Here is a 10,763-nt window from a genome sequence, read left to right on the forward strand (position 1 = left end):
AAGTTTTCACAAGTGGAGGAGATCATCTTCTTGTTTGGGCTTCAATCTCCATCTCTCCATCTTGTTATTCAGAGAAGAATCTCTAAACTCATTTCTAGCTATTTATTATTTTGTTTATAATTTCTATATGCTAGATTTTAATTGAGTTTAGTTTTGATTTTGATTTCACTCATTGTTTACACACACCCACTTGAGCTTATTGTATTTGCATTCATAATATATTAGGGTTGTGAGAGTTGTAACATTGAGTGTGGGCTTTTATTGTGTTCTCATCCATATTAGAGAACAATTTATATTTGTTACATTGTGAGATTGTTAGGTTTTCGGTGAGCTAGAAACCGAGTGTGGGGTGAAAGTTTTCGGTGAACTAGAAAACCGATTGTGAGGAGTGACGTTGATCGGTGAGCGTTGAAAACCGATACTGTGAGGTGTAAACGTTATTCGGGTGAACGTAGAAAACCCGGTTGATAGTGGATTTCTCCCCGGGAGTGGGGAGCGGAGACGTAGGACGGAAGGTCCGAACTCCGTGATCATATTGCTTGTTTGAGTGTGCTTTGGCGTTCATTCATATTTATGTTCATATCTTATATCGCCATTGTCATTAGCTCATTATCTATTTCATCCACTATCTTGTTTAGATTATTTACCCTTGTGTTAGTTTATATATCCTTACATATATCATATTGTATATTTTCTTGGTAGGATATATTATCTTGTGTTAGTTTATATATCCTTGCATATATATATATATATATATATATATTCATCATATAGGATATATCTCATTGTTCATATTGCTTATCCTAGCTTACATATCTTGTTATATTTCACACTTGCTAGGATAACTTGTTAATTAGTTTTAATTGGCATTTAATCGGATTAGATTAGCATAAGACCCTAATCACCCCCCCTCTAGGGTCCAACAATAACTAATATATAATCTTAACAACCAACCCCTAAGCTTCACAACAAAAGCTTAACTTTAACAACCAATCCGTAACCTTAACAACAAAACCTTAAGATTCACAACCAAAGCCTAACCTTAACAACCAATCTGTAAACTTAACAACCAATACCTTAACAATCAATCTCCAACATTAAAAACCAAAAGAGTTTCAGAAAACTCATGATCCCTTTTGTTCCTCGCATGGAACTATGATCGGGTTGAATACGTTGTACAATTTATTCTCGTCGAAGTCAGCTTTAATGATATTAAAGGCTTTAACAATGTTGAGCACGGGTTCCCTATACCCAAATCGATCTCTCAAGGAGTCATAATGTCTGGCAATACTATATTTTACATCAAACTCCAAGAGATGCCAATGATCTCCTTGGACAATGGGAAGTAGGACGTTATTAATTCCTTTAACGATGAAATTTTTGATAAAGTTTTCATATGCATCTCAGTAGTCAGGTCTTTCCACATGTATTGTATGCTATAATCAAGAATTAGACTGATCAGAAATCTTTAACATAGGTTAAAATATATAATTGATATATGTCATAGATATATATACTTACTAAAAAGAAAACAGAAACCATCCTATATTTTTTGGGACGTGATTCGTCCTGACATTCACGTATTATATCTAGTAGCGCATCAGTAACCTATAAGATGACAAACCAATAAGAAATAAATAATAGTAATATGAAAGATGATAATTAATAATTATTAAGAATAAATCTTACTGAATCATCCAGTCGACCACCACGTAAAATATTAAGAAGCTCAAATGGGTCAATGGACGACCATTGACCTATATACACTTTAATTAAACTACAAAGGGAATGAAACGATTAATATAGTTAGCAAAAAAAAATCTAACCTTAATAAACAATAACTAAGCTTCACAACCAATGACTAACCATAACAAAAAACCAGTAACCTTAACAACAAACTCAAAATCTTCACAACCAACCCGCAACCTTAACAACAAACCCGTAACCTTAACAGCCAACCCATAACCTTAGCAACCAAGTTGTAACCTTAACAAATAATTGATAACCTTAAAAGCAATTCTATAAAATATTAATATGAGCTATATACTTACTTGTTGCACCTACAGATGCATAAATGTTTGAGAAATTTATTTTCCTCTTCCGTCAGCAGTGAAGCAACACCCGCCGATACCTTATAATTATGAAAAAAGATTGGGTGCTTATTATAGAACTTGATGATGAAGCCTTTAGGAAAGGGAAACCCCTTGTTTAATTGATCCCTGTAATTTTCTTCTTCCTTGCTCATGGGGAACTCATGAGGGTCTTCTAGATCGAGTGAGGATCATCATGAAGCCCAGCAGGTGTTCCCTTTTCTTCCGCTTGCTCTTTCTCCTTCTCCACCACTTCTATAATTTCCTTTTCCCCTAAAATTTATTTTTCTTTCTTCCTCTTCCCCTCAGTGTAAGGGGTAACTATATGTTTGGAAGACTTCATCATTCCTTTTGCTCTACTTTTTTTAAGGGGCGCAGACACCTTTCCATCCCTCTTTTTCTTATTCATTTTTATAATAAGAGGAACATCTTCGTCCTCAGAAAATATGTCAGTTTCTGGTGGAGGGACTTTCGCTACTTGATGACAAGGGACTTTCCTCACAATGTCAATACCAGTTACGCAGCGTGGAGTGTCTGATTCAAAAAAAAGAACATTTAAAATATAATTATAAAAAACTTAACAACAGCTATCTAACCTTAGCAACTAACCCATATACTTAACAACCAATCGATAAACTTAACAATCTATCTGTAAACTTAACAACAAATCTGTATACTTAACAATCAATTTATATATTTAACAACCAATCTTTAACATTCACAATAAATTTGTAACCTTAATAACAGATCCCTAACTTTGACAACCAACCTGTAACCCTAACAACCAATATCTAACCATAACAACCAATTTGTAATTTTAAAACCTATGCAATATAACTCATAAGTAATAAAAAAGAATCTAACCCGTACATGTTTGCAGCATTGGGCTAGACACCTCTCCAGTCAGCTCCCTCTTTTCCTTATTTATTTTAAAAATAAGAGGAACTTTTTCATCCTCAAAAAATATGTCAGCTTCTAGTGGAGGGACTTCCTCTTGGCGATGACCTTCTATCTTCATTTCAATGTTAGTAGTATCATGTTAATGGAAATCTTCTGTTAGAGGGACTTCCCTTGGTCGAGGGACTTCTCTCTCAATGTTAATGTCAATGCCATCCATGTTGCGTGGAGTGCCTGATTCAAAAAAAAGAACATTCAAAATATAATTATGAAAAAACTTAACAACATGTATATAATCTTAATTACTAACCCATATACTTAACAATCAAACGATAATCTTAACAATCAAACGATAAACTTAACAACCAATCCATAAACTTAACAATAAATCCTGTATACTTAACAATCAATCCGTATACTTAATAATCAATCTCTATACTTAACAACCAATGTCTAACCTTAACAATAAATCCGTAACCTTAACAACAGATCCTTAACTTTGACAACCAATCTTTAACCCTAACAACCAATATCTAACCATAACAATCAATTTGTAATTTTAACAACTATGCAATATAATTCACAAGTAATGAAAAAAATCTAACATGTATAAGTTTGCAGCTCCATCGCTCAGCTGAACATCTCTCCAGTCAGCCTCTTGTTCTTATATACAGTGAGGCTTCTTCATTAGGCATCGCTTAGCTCCTCTCTCAGCCTCCTCACCCGTGCAGACAGAGAACCCCCTTTTACAGAAAGAGAAGTTATCTCTAGTCGGTCGGTAACAATCTGATCTCTGAATTTTCTCTCATCGTCGCGACGTAATTTTTTATTCATTATCGCGATGCACTTCCAATAGATCACTTGCTGAGGCAATTCCATTTGATCAACTGGCTCATTGTGCTTTATCGCTTCGTCAACGTTATGTGGTATAATCTATGCAATGGACAGATACAGTATTATTAAAAAAGAATAACTAAAAACATTTAAAATTCACAACTACTATAGTATTTATCCATCCTTCTAAAATAAGATCATCTTCTGCTCCCCCATTTCTTTTTGGGAAGAGGCTGTCTTGGGCCACGTGCCCTACCGGCGTCTCTTACAGCCGGTTCCTTATTCTTATCCCCCTCTCTCTTAATCTTCTTCTCTTCTTCTTCTCTTTCTCCTTCTCCTGCTCCTTTCCCCACAAACTTCCCTCACTACTTTGAACTTGGCACTGGAACTGTGGAAGCTGTATAGTAGCTTTTCTTGCTTTAGCTATAGCAATGGCCAATCTCAAAGATCCTGCTACATCTCCTAGTTTCACCTAATTTGTGAGGGGAGGCCGCAATGTACTTCCAATTACTAGCTTCTTGATTTTAATAAGTTCATAGTACCACAACTACAAATGAGAGAAATAGAATCTTAACAAACACCCCTTAACCTTAACAACAAATAAGCAACCATAATAATAAATCCATAACCTTAATAATAAATAAGCAACCTTAACAATAAATAAGCAACCATAACAATAAATCAGTAACCTTAACAACCAACCCGTAATCTTAATAACAAACCCATAACCTTAATAGCTAATTTGTAAGCTTAACAACCAATCTGTACCCTTAACAATAATTAAGCAACCAAAACAACAAAACAATAACCTTGACGGCCAATTTGTATATATAATAACTACCAACTATACTTATGAACTAAACCCTAACCTTCACAATCAATATTAAAAAGGTAAGATTACTTACACAAATAAGCTGGGTACACCCTTACAGATCTACAATTGTCTTCCCTGGCCCAGGATCCTTTAGTGTATTTTTTATCGCATCAAATGTCTCATTGAATATATAGATCCCCCAAGCAGTGTTATTGGCCTGTTCGATATTGTCAACATACTTGAATAAATGCCTAGGAACGCCAAGAACACTACTTGGATAACAGATCATGTTCAGCTGATAGATGATCTGTAGCAGGACAAAGTCTTTCACACTCAACGATCAGTTGATTGTACAAGCTTCATGAGCAGATTCTCAACATGGCGTCTAGTGGGGGCTGGAGGAGGAGCTGTACTGCTGTCACCCTCAGGTTTGATAAAAACCCTAGACCAAATCATGTTCTTCCTATCTCGGTTGGGGCCAACAAGATCCCCCTCATTAGAGAACCAGGTATGACTCATTACCCACTCAAGGTTGAATGAGCATGTGATGTCTTATCCAAATTTTGTATCCGTGAAGACGAATTTCATCTTGTTCTCGTCCCACGGTCTCAATACGTGCTCAAAAGTGGAAAGATCAAGACCAGGAGGGCCAAAATAAACGTAGTGTCTGAGTACACTATCTTCGTAGGCCTGCCAGTGCCTTTGCCCCATATGTTGCACTAAAGTGTGCATGAATTCATACTAGGCAGTGAAGCTGGAAGTGGGTTGCGGCTCAGATGGGACTTTGCCCTTTGTCTACAAAGCAAAACCACAAGGCATAAATAGTTTGAAAATAATTTGTAAACATAACAATTATGCTATAAACTTGACAAAGAAACTATAAACTTAACAACAAATCCATAAACTTCACAACCAAATACGATCCTCAACAAGCAACCAATAACATTAACAATAAAAGCCCTTACAAGTTAACAGTAACATTCACAATGAATAGCCACAAGTAAACAGTAACATCTATCGCATAATCTTAACAACTAATTGGCCACATGTCACAACTAAACAGTAAGCATCACAACAGATCAATAACCTTAACAACTAATACATAACCTTAACAATAATAAGCATAACCTTAACAATAAAAGCATAACCCTTACAAGTTCACAATAACATTCACAACTAATAGGCACAGGTAAACAGTAACTTCCACACCTAACAGACACATGTCAACAGTAACATTCACAACTAACAGCCGCATGTAAACAATAACCTTCACAATAGACTCATATCCTTAACAACTAATATCACCCTTGTCATAACTAAATAGTAACCTTCATAATAGATCAATAACCTTAACAACTAATGCATAATCTTAACAATGAATGAATTTTCTTAACAACTACAAGCTAGCCTTCACAACTTAACTGTATCCTTCACAATTAACACATCTAGTAATATGATAAACAACATAAAAAATGACGGTAAAAATTACTTTTTTTGCTGCCATATGCTTCTCTTTAGCTCCTCTCTGTAGATCCAGGAGCGCTCTAGAGGCATCGTCGGTGCCGCCGGTGGTGCCAGTGCTGCCTTTTAAATCTATGTGTTGGCCTGTCTTTTTAGGTTGAGCTAGACTTTTTCTATGATAATGGCTGGCTGCGATGTCCTCTAGAACACCAGCAATTGAAGCGCCAGCTTCAGACCACTCTGCTGTTGTCTGGGGTCTTTTTGAGACGACATACTATGACGCGTCGTCGTGTTCGCTGAATTCAATGGGGACGACTGCTTTGAGAGTTGTCTCGCCAGCCATTTTTCTGATTAATCTCTAGAGTGGGATGATTTAAAGGTAGGGTTTTGTAATGGGGAAAATGCTCTGGATTCGGTTTGCTTGGATAGAAGAAAGATGAAATGGCACGAATGACGAAGAAGAGTTTAGATAAACGGGAGGCGGTTAAATCAAAGGGTATTTTGAAAAGATTTTGTTGGTTTTAAACGTCGGGTCACGTGGGGAGGGGTTTTGGGGGCTATAGGAAAATCGCACGAGATTTTGGGCGCTTTGGGACCGTTGACAAAGTCTTGGGGGGGCGGAACACTTGGACTCGTTTTGGGGGCTAGAAGCAATTTTCCCTAAAAAGAAAGGTATTAGTTTGGTACACTAAACAAGTAAATTATAATTAAAAAGTTACAAAATGAGAAAATATAAAAGAAAAACAATTAAAAGCCAACTAATATTATTCTCTCTGGGGGACCGGCGTCAGAGAGGTTTCTCCTTCTGGAAGGAAAAAATGAGTACATGAGAAATGTCCGCGGACCCATCAATCATCATGTATTGTGAGCTTCAAAGAATCTCCAGTTGAGCGTCGTCACGAGTGATAATATACAGTGTCGCTCATCTGCAGCGCATGCAAAATTACTTACTGCGGTAAAACCTAGGTGGAGAGGCTAAACTAGCTAGCGCTCACTTTACCTAGAGAGACAGCGCATTGTACTTTGCATAGCACAGACTATAAAAAATTCAGCTGCACTCTGTAGACCCTAATGTTTTCCCCTTTACATACACCCTTCATCAATATGATATCGCCAACCTTTTTACACGTAACTTTCTGATCACCATCTCGTCTCTTGTTACTGATTACTCCACAAACAACACCAAATAATGGAGAAAGAAGATGATGAAGGGTCATGCAACTGTTTCTTCTATGCTATGAGAGAACCAAACCCTCATAAGCGCCACTCTGCGCTCTCAAGATTCTTCGGTAAAATGCCCTGTCAAGAGCACGAAGAAGATGTTCTCGTAATGAGCAGCCTCTGGAGCATTGCCATGAACCACCCCGACGACACAGAGCTCCCCTCCGTCGGCGTGCTGAGATGCATGTCTCTCCTCATCCAAAAAGGCCTCTCTGACCCTTCATGGCTCCATCGACATCAAAACATCTATATTCCTTACTACGCAGCCCATGTCATCGGTTCGTACACTATAAGTCTCCCTTCTCTCGCTTCCCTCGCAGTTGAAGCCGGCGTAATCGCTCCTCTTCTTGGTCTATTTAGCGGCCGAATGACATGGGTAGAACAGCGGGTCGCAGCCCGTGCATTAGGCCATCTTGCTAGCTACGACTCAACGTTCCCTAAAATTGCCAGGCACGGTGAAGAGATTTTAAGACTCGCCATGAGAATTTCATCTACATGTATTAATACTGTCTATGAAAAGTTTCTTGTTGCGAAAAAGCGTGAGAAGTATCATTGTGACTTGCTGACCAGAGGGCTTGGAGGGGTACAGATGGAGGACAGGAAGGCTGAGGAGTGGGCAAGCCAGCTGCAGTGCTGGTCAATATACCTATTGAGTTGCTTTGCATGGAGAGAGAAAAATTACCATAGCTTGATTTGTGAGGATTTAAGGTTCTTAAGAAAACTGTGCAGAATGTGGGGAGGGATGGTGAATGGAGATTCACCGGCCGGTGTTGGGCTAATGAGGATTCTTTGCCGGAGCGAGGTGGGGAGGGAGGCGATGGCAGGGTGTTCAGAAGTCATCGATAGCCTCTGTAGCCTTTCGAGATCGTCTGATGACTGGCAATATATGGGCATCGATTGCCTTTTACTGCTTGTTAATGACCCGAAAACAAGGCCTAAGGTTATGAGCATTGCTTTAACTTGTCTTGTCGACTTGGCTGAGCTTGACAGCCTCGGCAACCGTCAAAAACTCGGCGATGCCATCACCAAGGCACTGTTGTTAGATTTTAAGGGCAAAGGGAAGGATAAAAGGATTGAAAGTTTGTGGGAACTGAAGGTTCACAGATATCAGAAAGAAGAAGCAATGACAGAGGAAGAGCTAGAGAAGCAACGTGCAGTATCTACGACAAAGAAGCAAGAAGGAAATGAGAAATTTTGGTCAGGTGACATTGAAGAAGCTATCGTTCTATACACTGAAGCACTAGAGCTGTGTCCCTTAAGGAGGAGGAAGGAAAGACTGGTGCTATACAGCAATAGAGCGCAGTGCCACTTATTGGTGCAAGAGGTAGATAAAGCAGTAAGCGACTCGACACGGGCCTTATCTCTGTCGAGGCCAGCAAATTCGCATAGCAAGAGCCTGTGGAGGAGGGCACAGGCTTATGATATGAAAGGGATGCCGAAAGAGAGCTTATTGGACTGCATCATGTTCATAAATGGGCAATTCAATAAGAGGAAAGGGAAGGGTAGCATGAGATCCAAGGTTCCTTATTATGCTGTTCGGATGATCAACAAACAGATGACTGCTGCTGGGCTCTTTGCCAGTGCAATTATGATGAGCAGTAACCCAGTGGAGAGTGAAAACATAAATCCTAGATCAGGTGAGACTTATGAAATACAAGATATTTTCATGCTGTGGTTTTCCTTATATTATCTAACAAATAATGGTTAATGTTTTAGGATTGGGTCTGCCTACTATTGAAGAAGATGATGAAGAAGAAATTGGCTTCTTTTTGTATGAGAATCCCAACATGGGCCTATTGCCAAATATGAGGCAACTGCAGAGTGAACAGACAAGTATAACATGAGATGTGCTAAATGTCAGTAGAGCTCCAATGTCCGCACACCTTGTAATGGTCTAGTTTTCTAATATAGAAAATCCTAAGAGTGGATTTAGTATAGAAGTTGAGATGTCATTTCTGCGGAGAATATGAATTCTGATGGTATGGGTGATGATCTAAAAATACACATTTACAGTCGGACAATTTTAGTATTGAAGAAGCAAGTTGTAATATATACATATGAGATTCAACCACACGTATGAGAGAATTCTCTCCCATGTGACATGATACCGTAACACGCATGTATAAAACATACACAGTCGTGTGTGGGCGTACATGTTACATGTGTGTACGCACACACATACATAAATACGTACATATACATATACATATATGTACGTGTATATACATATACATATGTATGTACATATACATCATATACATATACAAAAGTATTAAACACACATACTTACGGAGGGAACTGGAGGAGAGCTGACAGCTAAGGAAGAAGCTGAAATTTTCAGAAAGAACATTAGAAGCCCAAACCATGAACAGTAACAAATAACAAGAAGATTTGATGTATGCATTGGATGTGTGACTAACAGATAAAAGGACCTACTGATGGTCGAAACATCCCCAGTTTCAGAAATAAACAAATAAACATCATCAGTGTATATCCAATGCTTTTCGGGAAATATTACTAGTCCATTCTTTTTAGCGCTCACAAACATTTAGTCCTTTTATGTTGTCAACATTTCAAATCTTCCATTCTATAGTCAAGAGGCATAAAAGAGCTCTAGTTCCAGCAATTGTAGAAGATGCAATTAATGTTCCTAGTCTCAAGTTTCACTTCAAATTCGATCTCACTATGTATACGTTTTTTAACGTAAATTCGTAATTTGTAAAATAAAAAAAAGACTTACTTATCAGAGCAAGAAGCCAATCAATCAACTATTTTGTTTAGATGATAAACCCCAGTATGTGAATCCTAAAGAAAAGCTTTGTAGATCCTCATAGAGACAACTGAAATGGTGACAGAAATAATTCGACTTATAAAGAGAATAAATGAGAATTTAACGATAAACAATATGTGAAACTAAGTGTGAGCAATTCAGGCCAGAAACATTATCTAACTCCAGGACTACCTACTGTATATATGTTTTGAAAAAAAAATAACTAGAAAAATAAAAAGATTTAACTTGCAGCAATGGTAAGAATGCAAACAAATATTTAGAAAACCTTGCACGCTCAGATTCCAAAATGCTAATGAATATCGGAAGTCTCACTACACTCCTTGAAGTTCTTCAATGACCTCTCCATATTCGCAGAATGTACTGAAATGCTGCTCCCAGGAACTCCCAAAACTTCAAAAAAAATATATCACCCTTGGCTTCCAAATGCACCGTGGCAACACTTTTTCCATAACATACAAAAATTTACTTGTTGATGTTATACAATCACACAGATAAATTGTTAGGAACTTGGTTAATTAGGGGCCTCTAACTTTTCTGCATATCTGGTTTGGAGTTGAGCTATTCCTCCCTTGTGTAGCAACTTGTAAGAGGGCGGGGTTTGATTACCCCCGTGTTGGGAATAGTTTTCCCTTTTATGGTCATGAAGGAATGGCAT

The 10,763-nt window shown here is 37.9% G+C and overlaps 1 protein-coding gene across 1 annotated transcript; it reads left to right on the forward strand.

Moving 5' to 3' along the window:
- On the forward strand, positions 7,324-10,032 carry LOC109826845. Its single transcript, XM_020393866.1, has 3 exons — positions 7,324-8,954; positions 9,034-9,150; positions 9,911-10,032. Exons 1-3 carry the CDS (start codon positions 7,334-7,336, stop codon positions 10,030-10,032), a joined length of 1,860 nt encoding a protein of 619 aa, XP_020249455.1. The 5' UTR covers positions 7,324-7,333.

Source organism: Asparagus officinalis, chromosome 10, assembly GCF_001876935.1.
Source record: "Asparagus officinalis chromosome 10, Aspof.V1, whole genome shotgun sequence".
NCBI lineage: Eukaryota > Viridiplantae > Streptophyta > Magnoliopsida > Asparagales > Asparagaceae > Asparagus > Asparagus officinalis.

What these genes read in the sequence shown, in the direction of transcription:
- LOC109826845 (XM_020393866.1), top strand. Translation starts at nt 7,334, where the DNA reads ATGAGAGAACCAAACCCTCATAAGCGCCACTCTGCGCTCTCAAGATTC. An exon ending in AAACATAAATCCTAGATCAG is followed by an intron (nt 8,955 to 9,033) that starts GTGAGACTTATG and finishes TTAATGTTTTAG; the next exon opens with GATTGGGTCTGCCTACTATT. An exon ending in ACTGCAGAGTGAACAGACAA is followed by an intron (nt 9,151 to 9,910) that starts GTATAACATGAG and finishes TCCATTCTATAG; the next exon opens with TCAAGAGGCATAAAAGAGCT.